At 33.3% G+C, this 18,380-nt stretch overlaps 2 protein-coding genes across 2 annotated transcripts; one reads left to right on the forward strand and one right to left on the reverse strand.

The window, feature by feature from the left end:
- The first annotated feature begins 6,082 nt into the window (after window positions 1-6,082).
- Window positions 6,083-13,262, forward strand: LOC123653600 (cytochrome P450 306a1). The gene is made up of 8 exons (XM_045589596.1): window positions 6,083-6,201; window positions 8,465-8,783; window positions 8,861-9,006; window positions 10,501-10,700; window positions 10,772-11,222; window positions 11,288-11,434; window positions 11,552-11,726; window positions 13,011-13,262. The coding sequence occupies exons 2-8, from the start codon at window positions 8,465-8,467 to the stop codon at window positions 13,190-13,192; spliced, it is 1,620 nt and encodes a 539-aa protein (XP_045445552.1). The 5' UTR covers window positions 6,083-6,201; the 3' UTR covers window positions 13,193-13,262.
- A 172-nt stretch (window positions 13,263-13,434) lies between these two features.
- On the reverse strand, window positions 13,435-16,688 carry LOC123653601 (cytochrome P450 18a1). The gene is made up of 6 exons (XM_045589597.1): window positions 16,163-16,688; window positions 15,702-15,823; window positions 15,385-15,609; window positions 15,096-15,300; window positions 14,731-14,995; window positions 13,435-14,599 (listed from the first exon to the last, which is right to left on the reverse strand). The coding sequence occupies exons 1-6, from the start codon at window positions 16,545-16,547 to the stop codon at window positions 14,179-14,181; spliced, it is 1,623 nt and encodes a 540-aa protein (XP_045445553.1). The 5' UTR covers window positions 16,548-16,688; the 3' UTR covers window positions 13,435-14,178.
- Between the last annotated feature and the right edge of the window lie 1,692 nt (window positions 16,689-18,380).

The following is an 18,380-nucleotide window of genomic DNA, read 5'->3' on the forward strand; positions in this document are numbered from 1 at the left end:
CTCATTTCCAAAAGTAAGAAAAACGTTCCTTTCTTAGTTTGGTTTGGTTGAAATCTGAACGACTGTACCAATTTTTCAATGTAATTTTATACATAGTAATTATTTAATAATTAATTTTAATGTTCTTGTTAAAGCGTTAGGGCAAGTAAGTTGTATATTTAGGTTACAATATTTATTCTTATATCGCAGTTAAATCAAAAAACGCCAGTTTAATAACACGTGTTATATATATTAAGACTATTATATTAAACTTTACTTTAATATCAACCCATTTGACCAAGACATTCGCCTATAAATAAAAAAATAGGCATATATCGTATATTAGCGTAATAGTCAATTTTACAACTTGTGATAAAGAACCCTAAAAGCTTTAATTCACTTAATACAAATGGAAGACGGATCTTACAAGCAACATCTTTTCAACTAATTAACAAGAAGAAAACAAAACTTGCTTTATGCTAATTTTTAATTTTTACAAGTTCCATTAAATATGGTACCTTTAACCTTTTGGTTATTCTACCAGGAAGCTTTAATTTACAATATTATAAGCCTATTATTTCGTGTTATAATATATATATTTTTTATTATTATACTAACAACAACCACGGGAGGGATGCTCAATGCTCATGCCATTTGTCGCTCGTCGCTTCAGCCTGTAATATCTCACTGCATAGGCCTCTTTTCTCATGTAAGAGAAGGATCAGAGCGTTGCTCCAATACTGGTTGGTTGATAATGCCATTTGTATTACTTACATAAAATATTTGTTTCCCTATCCCTATCTTTTTTATTGATTCCTTATATAGCATCTTAAGTAATATAAAAACAAAAAAATTACTACTAGTTGGCGATCTTAATATTAACATTTTACCTAAACAAACAAATGATCGGTACACTAAAATCTATTTATCATAACTGGTGTACTATGGTCTTATACCAGCAACCGACAAACCGACTAGAAAACAGAAAACGTGTATAGATCACTTCACGTTAAAAACACGCAAACAATGGCAATCTTTTATATTTAATGAGTTAACTGACCATTCTCCAATTATGATCACCACTCTTAAACGACTACGACAGAAATAAAATTTCATACTAAAACAAAAATTGATTTTGAAAGTATTAATAACGCATTATCTATCACTACATGGGACGAATTTTATAAAATAACAGATGCTAATAACGCTGCAGAATTTTTAATAAGTAAGCTAAAAACAACAATAGAACAATACCAGAATATTAAAAAAATACATAATAGAAGAAAACCTTTGAAGCCATGGATAACACAAGGACTAATAAGATCAATACGCAATAGAGATAAGTTACATAAAAAGCTCAAAATGAGTCCGGATAGTGATTCTATTAAAAATCATTATATAAATTATAGGAATCTAAGTAATAAAGTAATTAAAAATGTAAAAAAGAAATATAATGAGACACAGTTTACTAAATTTTCAGGTAATAATAAAATGACATAGAAGCTCATCAAAGAGGTTGGGAATCTTACTGAGCAACCAAAATTGCCGAGCTCACTTCTAAATGTCAAACAAAACTTAAATAAATCTCTTGATGATGTTAACACATATTTTGCTTCTGTTGGTATAAATATGGCCGGTAACATTTTAGAAAAACTAAAAACTACAGACATACTTTTAACAGTTTTTCAGTAACCAACCTAATTCTTATTCTATGCTTCCAACTGATCCCTTGGAAATTCGTGACATAATAAGTGGTCTTAACAGGGACAGTGCTCCCGGATGGGATGGTATTTCTACTAGAATATTAAATGTATGTAAAGATGTCCTAGCGGGACCTATAGCTCATCTCTGTAACTTAAGCTTTGGGACGGGTATCTTTCCTAAGATATTCAAAATTGCTATAATAATACCTATATACGAAAATGGCAATGAATCTTTGCCCTCTAACTATAGGCCTATCTCACTCATAATACCACTCATTAAAATAATAGAGAAGGTTGTTCATAAAAGACTTACACAATATATGAAGAAATACTATCTTTTATCTCAATTCCAATTTGGATTTAGGCACAATAAATCCACTGATGATGCTGTTCTTTGCTTAACTTAAAAAATTGTTCAGTATATTGATAAAGGGCAAAAATGTTTAGGCGTCTTCTTGGACCTGCAGAAGGCTTTTGACACAATATCTATCCCTATACTGTTAGCACGCATGGAAGGATACGGTATAAGAGGTGTTTCACTCAACTGGTTTCGGGATTACTTGACAAACAGAAGTCAGAGAGTTAAAATAGAACAACACTTTAGTAATTTTTCAATGTGCACGTATGGCGTACCGCAAGGTAGTACGCTGGGACCGACATTATTTATATTATATTTTAATGATCTATGCAATTTACTATGTCATGGAACTGATACTGTTATGTTTGCAGATGATACAGTTTTTCTTTTTGAGGAAATGATTGGGAGACAGTATTCAAACATGCTGAAAGAGGTCTAACGAAAATTTCTGCTTGGCTAGAAGACAATCTCTTGAGTTTAAATATTAACAAAACTCATTATATTACATTTTGTAAAACTGATGCTACAAAACCTAGTAATAATCTTAAGCTGAAAATACATACCTACCCATGCAATAGAGATTTACTAAGCCCTAAGATATATAACTGTCCACACGTGTTAAAAAGTGATAAAATCAAATACCTTGGAATAATATTAGATTATAAGTTAACTTGGGAACTGCAAATATCTAATCTTTCAAATAGAATAAGGAAATTAATATACGTGTATAAGAACTTGAAAGAAAATATACACGAAAAACTCATGATGCGTATATACGAGGCACTTGCAGAAAGTTTAATTATGTATTGTATCAGTTCGTGGAGTAGAGCTTCAAAAACATACTTCTTAGAAGCTGAAAGAGCGCTACTTAAAGTCATAAAAGGCCTATCTATCATACAGATTCTCGACATGAGAATTATACAAGAAATGTGAAGTACTTACTGTAAAAAAATTATATCCTTGCGTAGATATCACCCTAACACCATACCTACACATATAGATAACAACAAAAGGATTACAAAATTACCGCTGCCACCTTGTAGAATTCAGTTTGCCAAAAGACATTTCAATTACAATGCCTCAAAACTATTTAACATTATATATAATAAAATTAAAATTAAAGAATTAGGATCCCATGATTTAAAAAAGATAATAACTAATTGGCTTAAAACACAAGATTATGAAAATATTGAAAATCTATTCGTACCAATAAAATAATAGGTCAAACTCACTCCAAATCACAGCAAAACGCAGACACATATTTACATAGTCATACGCACACACGTGCACATACAAACACGCAAACACACACACAGACACACACACACACACACACACACACCCACCCACACACACACACACACACCCACACACCCACTAACACACACCCACACACACACACACACACAGACACAATCACAACTAAACACATACTAATGAAAAATATTTTTTTTCCATACTTTAATAATTGTCAACCTTTTTTGTTTTCAATTTTTTGTTTTATTATTGTGTTATTGTCATCTTTGTCTACTCACTTATGTTTTCGCTATCTGAACGCAAAGTCTGATTATGTAACAATAAACTAATTTTTGGGGAAGACACTGTAGCCTGTAACACAGCTTTTTTTAAGCTAGCACGGGTCGCAGGGCTTCTAGATAAAGTAAAGCACATAATTTGAGCAAAATAAAAACTATTTTATTATTATTATTATCGGCGTGCGTTCTTTACAATAGTTTGACTTCAAACCGGCAGTTTTAAAACTATCTAGAATTGCTAGGATGGTCCAACAATGACAGCTTTTTGTTGGTATAAAGATTTTAAATATGTAATAAGTATTTCAAACATATAATAAATATATTAAATACATAATAAATACATCTAATATATAATATGATATAATACATTTTTTAGATTTTTTGGTGTTTTTTTACCACATTACTATATATACACATATAACTAAACTACTACTACTACTATTACTACTACAAACTACGTTATGACAATATATACAATACTAGCTTTTACCCGCGGCTTCACTTGCATTTTTTTTAATAAAAAAGTATCTCCTCTATTACTTCTAATACCTCCAAGAATATGTGTACAAAGTTTCAAGATGATCAGTTAAGTAGTTTTTGCGTGAAAGCAAACAAACAAACTTACATTTACATTTATAATATTATATTAGGGATGTCAAATCTCTATTTCCTAAATATGATACAAACACTATGCCTAATATCGAATATTCGTCTAATTTCATGATCGAAATGCTATTAAGGCATTTTCAATTTACTTTTTGTACACTTTCTTAACGTCTGTTGTCAGAGTCGCACGTAAATAATAATAGATACATAAATTTAATTATTATTTACAAAATTTAATGTAACTAACTACATAGTATTTCTTACAGTATAAATTACTACACTTCGCTACATGGCGCTATTAAGCTTAAATTCAGGCTGCAGCGCAGTAATAATATAAGTAAGCAGATATATTCAGAAGCAGGTATAAATTATGCAGGTATATATTATAAAGTATGAGGAAAATCGTTTGTTACATAGCCAGATGCAGAAAAAAAAGATTATTAATTTCTCGATTCAAGGTAAATTGTAAATACTAAAGTGCTTATTTGATAATTTAATGTAACTCCATTTCACGCTTTTAATAGAATTGGCTACTTGGCAGAATAACAGACAACATTAGTACGAAGCGAGGCGAATTTTTGTGATGTTCCTTACATTATTTTAGAAATAGAGCTAATGTTTAGTAGTAATCTTAAGTTAAGCAATATACAGACGCCGCGTTGCACGGTCACAGCACTGGTTTGTGTTGATTCCCGCACATGACAAACATTTGTATTGGCCATACAGATATTTGCCGTCAACCCGCATGGGAGCAGCGTGGTGGATTAAGCTCTGATCCTTCTACTACATGGGGAGAGGGGCCTCTGCCCAGCAGTGAAATATTATAGGTTAAAAAGAGAGTAAGAGATATAAAAGATTTTAATGAAAACACAGTTGCACACACACATATATATAGCCTTTGCTACCACTAGTTTAAGAATGCTAAATCGAAGGCTGCATATCTCCAAGTAGTTCCTCGGCGTAGTACTTATGCGCCAATAAGATCGCACTCGTATATGCCTACCTTAAATATATACGTATAAAACTATTAGCGCAACCCGTACTGTAATCGTATATCTCATGGCAAAACTGAGTTACATATTAATTTAAAGTTTATGCATTACTTACTATATTTTTTTATATCGCATCTGTGTTTTATAGTATGATTGTCATGTTGCGTCTAAAACAGACTCATAACAATTTAAATGATTTGTTGATGTAAAGATTTTCGTTACATAACCAAGAAATATTTAAAACTCTAGAGTTTAATACAAATTGATTAAAAATAATGGTATTAACAATGATGATAAATGTGTTTTAAATTAATATTCTTTAATAATATTACACCACAGCAATTTTATATTATCAAATTAGTTTGTATAAACACAACATAGTTATTTTTTAAAGATATTATGCTATAACTTATGATTACAAAATAGTACGACTATATTTATATTTTTTAAATATGTCGGTGTAGATTAGCCCGTGTAGGTATGTAGTTCGATTAAAAATAGTAATCGTCAGTACTCAGTATCGTTATTGTGAGAGAGGAGTCATGTGATCGTTGTAATGTGATATTCATTCATTAAAATATACAACATTTGATTGTTTTATTTATGTTATTCATTTGTGTATATTTTAGTCTTTAAAATAAATATTTAGTGTGAATTGTTTAAAACAAAGTGTTATTATGCTCATAAATCACATTCAAATTGTTTATTCATCAATCATCGAATCCAACAAATTATCGTAATATTTCTGAATACGTAACATTGAAACTGTTTACCTGAACGCCCTGATCCCGAATTTAAAATGAAGTGACCGTTCTGGAAAGATTTTTGCATACATTTTAAAATCAGATATCTTTTTGAATACCAAATTATTTCATGTAGCTTCACGCTCATAACTTTATTTGTCAGTCCAATATAGTCGAGCCACGTAACCAGTAGAGTCGTAGATGACTGCGCTGGATCACCAGTTCACTTTTGATCACATTGTGACATCATCGCGTCAAGAACACCTATTATAGACGAGCAGTAAGGTTAGTCTATTTATGTATTTAATGAACAACTTTATTCAATGTTTAAAGAACCGATAGTGTATTTATAGAACGCATGCCGAACTATGCGTCATATTCACGTGCGTACAAGTTAGCTAAGGTTGGCAGTACTGTTTATTGTGAACAATATTTCAAAGGTTACGCTTAATGACATTGAATATTACATAGATCAAATGTTATCGAACTGTTGATAGGATCGTTGATAAAATTTAATACTTTTCGAATGTATCGAATGTTTCTTTTTTCATCGTTTGCTATAGAATTTTTTTTATTTTCTTTATTTGTACAAATAAGTTTTGTCTATAAGTGGTCAGTGTTTTATCGATACATTTGAAATATCTACTGCGTACTATATGTGCATGCCGTGTGGTGTCGGCCGAGTAGAATAGCACCACCCCCTTTCTTCCCGTGGGGGTCGTAAAAGGCGAGCGAGGGATCAACCTGCCTCAAAATCATCACGGTCCTGAAAAAGGAAAACTTCATTTCAAACCCGGGATGTCTCCGTCAAGCATTCGTGGCATAGCTCTAAAATGCGAAAGACTCCTGCAGCCGAACTGGCTTCACACGTATCGACTCGTCGTTCCTGTGGGCCTAGCCAGTGAGGTCGAGAGGGTGGCGCAGAGCTTACACAACTCTGCGTCTTTCTGAAGAGTGTCCTAGGCGACACAGTGTCTGTCTGACACTGTCTAAATCGTCTGCAATAGACGGACTAAGGCCAGTGATGATGATGATCACTGTATGTGCATACTATACGTGTATACTATATGTGCATACTATACGTGTATATTATATTGACTCGGAATACCTCACCAATTCATTATCAGACCACGAATAACACGTATTTATAAACTGTTAATTGAGGTCAATCCATTATAACAAAAACAGTTGTGCTATGTATAGTACGAGAATGATTATAAACAAAATATTGTTTTGTACGTACGGTCTTTTTCCATCGGCCTTACAAAAAATTTATTTTCATTTAATAGATGATTCAACCTGAACATCTCACTGCTGTGTGGCTACGGCACCAAAGAATATAGCCACCCCCTCTCTTCAATATATAACAAGGTTCCACTACCACCTGGGCACTTAAGAAGCCGACCGGTGGCGGGATAACCATCTAACCGCTGGCTTTGAAAGACACAGGCCGAAGACGGGCAGCAGCGTCTTCGGTGCGACAAAGCCAGCCCTGCGGTCACCAACCCGCCTGCCCAGCGTGGTGACTATGGGCAACACACATGAGTTCACGCATTTTTGTTGCGAACTTGTGGAGGCCTATGTCCAGCAGTGGACTGCAATAGGCTGGAATGATGATGATGATGATCCCACTGCTGGACAAGCATCCCAGCTCCATGTAGGAGAAGGATTGGAGCATAATCCACCACGCTGCTCCACTGCGGGTTGGCGGATATGTTTTCTACTATGAGTAACGACCGCTATCAGGTTTATATATGACAACAACCGGGACCAACGGCTTAACGTGCTCTCCGAGGCACGGTGGGGAGACCCACAAGGACAGACATCCAAAGTGGAAAGAAATATTTTTACAAATACAAATACCCAATCCGAGCGGGAATCGAACCCGCGAACCGTCGGTGTTTTAGGCGACTATACGCATTACATCCAGAGATGTTGTTTCAATTCAATAGCTTTTAACGAAAACAATTTCTTAGAAAGTATTAACTACTAGATGTCACAATCTTGTATTACTTTTGATTTGCTAATATCGATTGAGAAGTTCTGAAAAATATCCAGATACAAATCAATCAAACCCTACCTCCTCTATGAGACTTGGGTAGTTCTAACATAAAAGAATAACACAAACAGAGACAAATACACATTCTGCTGCTAGTGCGCGTTATCGACCTTACATTCGACGTTCTCAAAAGCTCTGGCTATGTTACTCACTACTGGAATGCATGACTACTTGTGAGGATTATTGTTGAGTATTACTTCTGTAAAATTGAGGCACTTCCCTACTCAGGCTGCTCCGAAATCACAAGCTAAATATATATCTTGTATACCTCGATCGATAATTTTGTTTGGATCTCTAGGGATTTCTTTATATTCCCATCCTAAATCCCATATTATTAAAATTTAACTAAATTGTCACTACAAATAAAATTCTTCTTTATTTAACTTAATTATGTATAGTTTTCTAAAAACTTACTACAAAACATATTTTAAATTGAGAAATATAATTCAAATTTATGTTTATCATAATTACATAAAGTGTTAATTTTAGATGGACGTTTTTTTCTTGTGGCTTGGTACATTTGTACTGGGATTTTGGATATTCAACAAAATAAACCAATGGAAAAATCTACCACCTGGACCCTGGGTATTTCCTATAATCGGATACCTGCCATACTTGGACCGCCAGCATCCTCATTTAACGTTAACAAAACTCTCTCAACAATATGGGCCTATATACGGAATAAGCATGGGCAGCATCTATAGCGTTGTTCTTTCTGATCATAAATTAATAAGAGAAGCTTTTTCTAAAGATGTATTTTCCGGACGTGCGCCATTATACTTAACACACGGAATAATGAAAGGAAACGGTAAAATTTCACTTTTTGCATTTTTTTACTAAGATTAGTTCATACGTATTCAAAGTTAACAATTTGTACGATAACAGGAATTATATGCGCTGAAGGAGCACTTTGGAAGGATCAACGAAAACTAATAACATCATGGCTTAAAAGTTTCGGAATGAGCAAACACAGCATAGCTCGTGACCAACTGGAGAACCGAATTGCTATTGGAGTTCACGAACTATTACAAGTAATTTAGATTTTATGTTTAATAATCTACTTTAGCATGTAACTATATTTAGGCTTATAAAAACCAACAACTTTCGGTTAATGATAAAAACTAATAATAAAATTGAATAACCAAATAAAATGTTGTAAAGAAAAAAAAATCTACATATATATAAATTAGCAAGAATCACTAGAATAATTGTGTTTGCTCGCAAACGAAAAAAACCGACTTCAATTACATCGACGAGTAATACAACGTAGATCGACGAAAAAATAGTCAAGTAACTGCGCGTTATCAAAGATTACTCAAAAAGTAGTTATCAGATCTCAATAAAATTTATATGTGACCAGATGACAAACATCAGCTTTTGATTAAATTAAAAATTATTAAAATCGGTACACCCAGTAAAAAGTTAATGCAGATTTTTAAGAATTTCCATCAATTTCTCTGGGCTCCCATCATCAGATCCTGGTTTCCTTATCATGGTACTAAATTTGAGATATCTCCTTTCCAACAAAAAAGGAATTATCAAAATCGGTACATCCAGTAGAAAGTTATGCGGTATAATACAACGTAGGTCGACGAAAAAAGCGTCAAGTAAAAACGCATTATTAGATATAGCTCGAAAAGTAGTTGTTAGATCTCAAATATATATCATATCTCAAATATATAGTTATATCTCATAATATAATACTCAATACCGAAATAACTTTTTTTAACAATTTTTTTTTTGTGTCTGTCTGTCTGTCTGTTTGTTCCGGCCAATCTCTGAAACGGCTGGTCTGATTTTGACGTAACTTTCACTGGCAGATAGCTGATGTAGCAAGGAGTAAGTTAGGCTACTTTTATTTTATAAATTTATTTATTTTATAACTCTGCGAACTGAACAAAACCTTTTTGTTAAATTCCACGCGGACGAAGTCGCGGGCACAGCTAGTTAGAAATAAGAAAATTAATATATGTACAGGATGGTGGTGTAGCTATTATTTGCTTTTAACGTTATCAACGTAGAAGTTTGTGACGATATACGTTTGTTTCTTTTTCGTGCCAACTGAACTATATATTTTTAACGAACTTACGAAAGTAAGACTGCTTTTATTACAATAAATCTTTATGAATGCTTAATTATAGGTATTTAAAATGCTGACGCTGTCTAATTTTATAACTTGCTATATTCAATATAATTTTTTATAACTCTAGTAATCGATCGTGGCCTCGCTAAGATACGGTCAGATTAATGTCAAAGTCCGGACTAAGTTATTTTTATCTAGAGAAGCAGACCTCTAAAATTTGATGTTTTTATAAGCAACAAAAGACGTCATTAATTCTTAAAGTGACCTTTTAATGGCACTGACAAATGTGACCAAGATTCGAGCAAAAAATACGCTTTATATTTTTATAAAACGCTGGTGTTGCCATTCATAACGTATTTGGTTTTTATTTGCTTAACAATGGATTTATTTTGATTCAATGTGAAATATTCGCATATATTAAGTTATGAAATTATAATTTTAGGACATTAGAGAAGCTTCTGGATCACCAGTTTCACTGTCTAATATGATCACACACTCAGTTGGGAATGTTGTGAATGACATAGTATTTGGGTTTAAATTTCCACCGGAAGATAAGACATGGCGTTGGTTTAGAAAAATACAAGAAGAAGGTTGTCATGAGATGGGTGTGGCCGGTGTTGTAAATTTTTTGCCATTTGTTCGGTACGTACGACAAAATTTTACCTGAATATACTATTTTTATTTTTATATAAGCCCTTTAAATTATTTTGCAGATTTATATATCCGTCTATTCAAAATACCATTAAAGTACTTGTGCGCGGACAAGCACAAACGCACAGGCTTTACGCTAGTATAATATCTAGACGCCGACAAATGTTAGGACTACAAGTACCTGAAAAGGCTAAGTACTCTGAACATGCAAATTTATTTAATGAACATCCAGAAGGTTTTATTAAATGTATTAAATACAGCAATCTCGCGTCGAACACTGAAGTTCATTATTTTGACCCAAAAGTACTTATTGCTTCAAAAGACGAATGCATTCTAGATAACTACTTAATGGAACAGAAGAGACGTTACGACAATGGCGAAGCAATTGCATGTTTTATGACTGATGAACAGATGCATTTTCTTTTAGCAGATATGTTCGGAGCTGGTCTTGACACAACATCGACTACTCTTTCGTGGTATTTATTATACATGGCATTATATCAAGAGGAACAAGTATGTACTATACTTTTTAAACAGAGTATTTAGTTAACAATAAAATAACTGCAATTTTTTGATAGGAGCGTGTCCGAAAAGAAATTATTACTGTTTATCCAGAAGATTGCCAAGTAGATAGTTCAAAATTAACATACCTTATGGCTACGGTTTGTGAAACCCAACGAATACGTTCAATTGTGCCTGTGGGTATTCCTCATGGATGCTTACATGTGAGTAATCATTCATATTTATTAATTTACATTTTAACTGTTGCTCGTAGTTTGATTAATGACAGTGATTTTGAGTTTATGGATTGATATTTTCAATATTATGTATTTATGTTTCAGGATACTTATTTAGGAGGGTATCGAATACCAAAAGGAACTATGGTGGTACCTCTTCAATGGGCTATTCATATGGATCCTAATGTTTGGGAGAGTCCTTACGATTTTAGACCGAGTAGATGGATTGATGAAGAAGGCAATTTATTGAAGCCTCCTGAATTCATACCTTTTCAAACTGGTTTGTATTAAAATTTTGTAAGCAGAATAAAAAATGACAAATTGTTAAAAAATCGACGCTCTGAGGAGATGAGTGGATGATGTGTAATCATCCACTTTGGGTGGAAAACGAACGCGTAATTCTTGACGTTGATAGAGATTTTCATAGTACTAGAGAACTTATTACCTTAAGAAAAACAGTAAGCTAATAATATTATTTTTTTACTTTTCATGAAAAAAAAAATTGCAAAATAGTTTGATAAGGATCATGATAAGGATGAGGAGTCCGATTAGGACAAAAAAGGACTTTGATAAGAATCGTAACACCGAATCCTGATAACATCATAGTTTTTAAAAAATCAAATAAAAAGAATGGCAAAAAAGCCCGGTTTACTTTTTGAGAAACGAATTTAATCTCCTTTCCTCATTTAATATCCTTTATACATAGTGTTGGTCGGATCTACAATTATGAAGATACAATCGATGATAGACTAAAGTTCATTGGTCTGATTGCGGTAGGGCACAGCGGGGAATAACTTAATCCTATCTGGAGCAGTCCAACTGCAGAAGCATCTTAACGTTACAGAAGATTACAGTCACATAATTGGATCTTTTTGGGATACGTTGTGCAGACGGGAGAGTTGGGGTTTGCAAAGCGTTTGTTATTTTCTTGGTACTGCAGTCGTATATAAGTTGTAACCTCTTTTTTCCACCTTAGTGATATAAAAAATGTTCGTAGCACTTGCCCATGCTCGGTTTACTACTCTGGCAGATTTAGATAATTTCTTTATAAAATGTTAAAAAAATCTCGTGTTGCGGTGTTTGTAGTTAAACTCCTCCGAAACGGCGTGACCGATTCTCATGAAATTTTGTGTCCATATTGGGTAGGTCTGAGAATCGAACAATATCTATTTTTCATAGCCCAAGTTATAAGGGGAGGAGGGGGGGATTAAGGGGCTTTATAACATATATGGCAAAACATCGTTTGCGGGGTCAGCTAGTATATATATGTGGTATATTCGTTTTCGTACTACGCAATACCTACAAAACTTATCCAGATTTCATTTTCACAATTGTGATTGTAAACGTATAACTTACGGTGGTGTATTCTGGTATGCAATGCATTATTATCATCTTAATCACTAAACATTTTAGATAGAATAGAGAAATCTCATTGATCTGGTAAATTTATAAAATTTAGTAATAGCATACCAAACATCTAAATGAATTATGATAGTAAGTTTTTCATATGTACAAAAATATGTATGGAAAAATAAGATGATTAATTAACTAATTTTTCTTGTAGGTAAGCGCATGTGTCCAGGAGATGAGCTCTCTCGTATGATATCAGTCGGACTAATAGCACGGCTCTTTCGTTCATTTCGAATATCTTTGGCCTCTAAACCTCCAACAGACGGTGAAATGCAAGGAAAAGTTGGTGTTACTTTGTCAGCTCCCGAAGTTTTATTTAGTTGTGAAGCTCTGTAATAACTTTCTAGCAATTGTATAATATATTTTTTTTTATCTTGAAATAAATTTTCATACTTGTTATATTCAACATTAAAATTATTATTGAGATACTACTTAGAACATTTGTATTATTGTTTACTAGCGCATGTAATAAACATATTTTTATTTTATTTTTGTTTCAAGGAAAGGAACGTGAAATCAATAAGCTATTCAATAGATGGGAGAAATGAAAAGGTAGTATTTAAAAAAAAACCTTAACATTTATTTTAAAATACAATTTTATAATCTATTTTCATGAAGCAGCATTTACAAAGCGAGTTAAAGATGTACATTCATCGTTTTGTTTTAAAAAGCAACTTGGTTGCACACAATGTCGTTAAGAATATGTAAGATAAAACATTATTTTAAATATTGTTAAGTTATGTAATGTAATGATATACTTATAGCGACAAATGTTACCGCTCTTAGACTAGTTGCTGGTTTTTACGCTACCATGGAATGTTACTTAGTATATTACTCATGATAGGTACGTATTTAGCTACAAATATAAAATGAACACTTACAAACCTTAAACAAATACTACTAACTCTCACATGAGATCTCACACAACAAGCTACACTAACAAGTAGTACCTACGAATAAATAACGTTTTACAATGTATATTTATTTTGGTATAGGAAACTAGAGCTTAAATGTAAGTGAACTAACTACATTTCTATACGAAACTCTTTAATTAGATCCATACAAGTCACACCGATCTCATAGATCGATAATCAACACATAATACTGAAATTATATAATCGACAATCTCAACGATGGGAATTTCAGTATACCTAAAATAAAGTTCGCTTTAATATTTTATTGAACACTTTATGCACAGCCTCGACATTTACCTTAGCAATGTCGTTAATTACTAATAACTAAATTAATTTGTTATCGATGCGCTCTAAAACGAGTGATCATGGAATACTGGTGGGTATGTTGTGGTAATGTGACTGATGCGCTTAGTGCGCGCCGACATGGCGCAAGTGCAGGTGATCGTGCAGGACCACTGCAGGCGGAACGGGTGGGGCGCGTGGTACAAACATAACATCAAATTTTTGCGGTGAGATTGTGGCACCAACGGTGCCTTCAAGAGAGGGTGGTGCTGCGTCCGGCTCTATTTGTAAATCGAATTGATGCATCATACTCGCAAAGAACATGAATAGTTCCATTCGAGCTAAAACGTCACCAAGGCACATGCGTCGTCCAACTCCAAAAGGCATGAAATATTCTGGGCGTTTAATTTTTCCACTCTCGTCTATAAATCTACTTGGGTTGAATGTGTTAGGTTCATCCCATAAATTTGGGTCCATGTGCACACAATTAATGAGTGGCACGACTTGTGAACCCGCCGGAATTCTGTAGCCATTAAGATTCACATCTCTAAAAAAATATATATTTTATTAGTTTTTTAGTCTCCCAAATAAACATTAATAATAAATTACAAAAAATTTAACAAATTACAATAAAATTTAACAAATTACAACGAAATAAAAAGGATATATAAAACTTACTTCGTAGGTGAATGTGTAGTTGCTAAGGGGACAATACTGGACATGCGCAATGTTTCAAGTATTGTAGTTTCTGTGTAAGGAAGATTTGGCATATCTTCAATTGTAGGCAGTCGTTCACGACCGATGACAGTATCTATTTCTTCTTGAACACGCCTCTTAACATCAGGGTTTCGTAGCATGAAGACAATCATCCACAACAAAGATGATTTAATTGTTTCCATACCAGCAGAAAACAAATCTCCAAGAATTTGCTTAAGTTGTAATTCTAAAAAAAAACATTAATTATTATTATATATTACGTCTAAGGAACATTATTTAAACATCAATGAATTATTACTTAACATCAATTAATTCATAACACTTACCATGATCTCTTCCTTCAAATAAGTCTCCTTCTTTTCCTTCAAGTTTTGCTTTTTCAATTTCGATCAAATAAACGTCAATTAGATCTCTGACATTATTCGCATCAAGAGTATTGCGATGTTCATCAATCAGTTTTTGGTAAAAATCAAACATTTCTTCTCGATTTTGTGCTACCTTTTCTTGAATTAATGCTTTTCCAGGCAGATACTGTAAATAATTAGTTGTGTTAAGGTTTTCGTGTAAAATAATATAAAGCCACATTTTACAGTGATTTTAATAAAAAAATCTTACATTATAAAGTGGTATATATTCTCCGTAGTGAATTTCTCCAAATAACCTCATGCCTTCATCAATTAAATGATTAAGTCTTGTAAATCGTGTGTCGCCGTGACTGAAGCGAACAGACATAGTGATACCGCAGATTACATTTGATACGCCCAGAGCCAGTAGCGGGTTTGGATCTATCGACTTGCCTCCCGTTCTTTGCAGGTTCGCAATCAGATCATGAACTTCATTCTAGTGGCAAAATTATATTTGTTAGCGTTATAATTATATCAAAAGAAATCATAGAACTAATCTTATTTTATAGTAATAAATACGATTTATACCTTGATACGGCCTTCCATTATTTTTTTGCCATTGCCCATGTAAGTCATGCCAAATTCACGTAATTTTTCATGCAAGAATCGACGTTGGCTTTTCCAAAGACGACCCTCACTATTGATGATACCTGTACATAGAGAGGAAGTGAGGACTATGTACGTAGGCGTTGCCTTACGGCTACGGGTGAGATAGCGGGACGTCCCATGCGCATGTGGTTGCATGGCATGCATGCGGTGGATATATTATTATATATCAATATATATATTACTTAAAATTACTTATATATATTCAATTATGCAATGTACATATATATTTATATGTACATTGGATAGATAGCTCAATCATTTATGATACTGATATATTTATATGTTTATCTATTATATTTTAAAACAGAGAGGAAAAAATTATTTCGTTAAAAAGCTATTTTCCTTATTTATTTTACATAGCAAAAGTTTTTAGTATTTACCCAGTCCATTCAAAATGTGCATCAATGGAGTGCTAGGACGACCCGTGAACTCTTCCCGGCGAAACGCTTCTCTGATTAACTTATAGTCACTCATCACAATCGTTAGCTGGTTTCCAAGACGGGCGGAGAATACGGCACCATAGTTTCTAGCAAGCTCCAAAAATGTTTTGTGACGAACTCCGAGGAAAGGCAGATAACCAACGACGGGTGGACTCCATGGCCCAGGCGGCAATTTACGGATTTCACGAACGAAGTTAATCAGCTGCTTTGCCAAAAACATAGCGCCAAGGGTCAGCAGCAATAGCAGTGTTGTACGCGAAGAACAGTAGCTCACCATTTGCCACAAACCCCACAATAATTTAGAGTTTGTCAGCATTGTTACCATTTTGAAACTTTAGTTGTATATTCGTTACAAAGTGTTTATTTATAATCAACTAAACATAACATTAGTGCACGGAGTATAAATCGCGACGATGCAGTGTCCTGAACACTATAATCGTATACCGCGTGCGACTGTTGTCTGCGCACTGGCGCGATGCTGGCGTGGCCTTGCGAATAAATACGCGCGGGTGGCGCGCGCGCAGGCTCGTCCCACCGGCACTCCTCTCTCCGCGGCTTTTCCGATGGCCGGTTTGCTACGGCGCGCGTAGCATTTACGCCGTAGAGGTACTTTTGATTTCAGACACTAGTGAAATGCTTTTTAACCGACTTCCAAAAACGGAGGAGACTCTCAATTCAATTGTATATTTTTTTATGTACGTTACCTTAGAATTTTGACTGGGTAGACCGATTTTTTTCGTTTATCTACCTATTACTTGTCGATGTATCTAAAGTCGGTTTATTTTTTTCGTTTGCGAGTAAACACAATTAATTTTATACTGATTTTTTCATATTAATTTTATTACTACTTTTTTACTTAATCGCGTGCTACAATGATGTGGATATGAGAGCTGCATTAATAGTTAAATGAGCAGGCACAAAATTTGGCGAGGGGCGAGAGGGGGCATCGAGGTCGCGCGGGTGCGCATGCAGATGATAAGATTAACGAATTGCGTAAGCAAGGTGACGGCGGGTCGACGACTCACACCAGAAAGCCTTGAGCGAAGTTCTACGCAGTACGACCTCTAAGTGACGAAAATATCGCGTTCGGAATCTATTTATCTCTGATTTGATAATTTTATCACATAAAAAATATTTCTATAAAGAAAAGGATTGTTAGATCAATAAAGGAACGCGACATTGCAGACGGTTCTCAGTCACATCAATCCAAAAATATTTGAAAAAATTGAATTCGTAACTAACTTAAATCATATAAAAGCAGCAACACGAACGAAACAAAATAAAATTAAGATGCAAACAAGTATTGAGCTAAAGTAAAGACCATATGCAAAAAAAAAAATACAGTTTCAAGGCAATCATATTATTTATAGATATTTTTTGTCATGTTTTCAATTTAGCGGCTTATTATTAAATGTTTATGTATTAACAATACCTATAGATTTTATATTTATTTATTTTTTATTATGTTTTTTTTTTGCTATTTTTACTAATTATGTTTTTGTATTATAAGTATATAAAAATAAAATTATTCTAACACTTATGTACGAAACAATTTGCAAAATGAACAACATAATAAAATATTCTTGTATCATAATATAATATATTTAAAATAATACAGTAGAATTAAAGAATCTCATACAAAGCAATAAAAGAACGAAGCAGGTACATACAGGTGTACAACAATTGAAAACTGGTTATACGACTCAATAGGTATATAGAAATAATAAAACAAAAAAATTAGATTAACCTTTGAAAGACATGCAAAGATTTTTCAATAAAAAAAAGAAAAAATAAATAAATGTGTTTCACCGTCATGAATTTAAAAGATTTTTTAAAACCTTCATCAAAAATTATTCAAGTTAAAAAGTGCCAAAGTATTATTTATATCAGTCACATAGTAAATGTTGCTACTAAAGCATACTAGTCATTACTTGCACTTGATTGTCTATTCCTTTCTTTACAGTGTGTCTGGTGGTGATGATTTTTATTTATTTAAACAATATGTATGGCATACTTTTTAACTGGTCATTACATACAAAATTGTATCTAAGATTTTTTTACATAACTTAAATTTTTACGTTTTTTTTATAAATACATAACTTAAACTTATATCAGAAACAGAGGCAACAAAACTGAAATAATTAAAAAAAATATATAT

The sequence above is a fragment of the Melitaea cinxia genome, chromosome 5 (assembly GCF_905220565.1).
Source record: "Melitaea cinxia chromosome 5, ilMelCinx1.1, whole genome shotgun sequence".
NCBI classification, from domain to species: Eukaryota; Metazoa; Arthropoda; class Insecta; order Lepidoptera; family Nymphalidae; genus Melitaea; species Melitaea cinxia.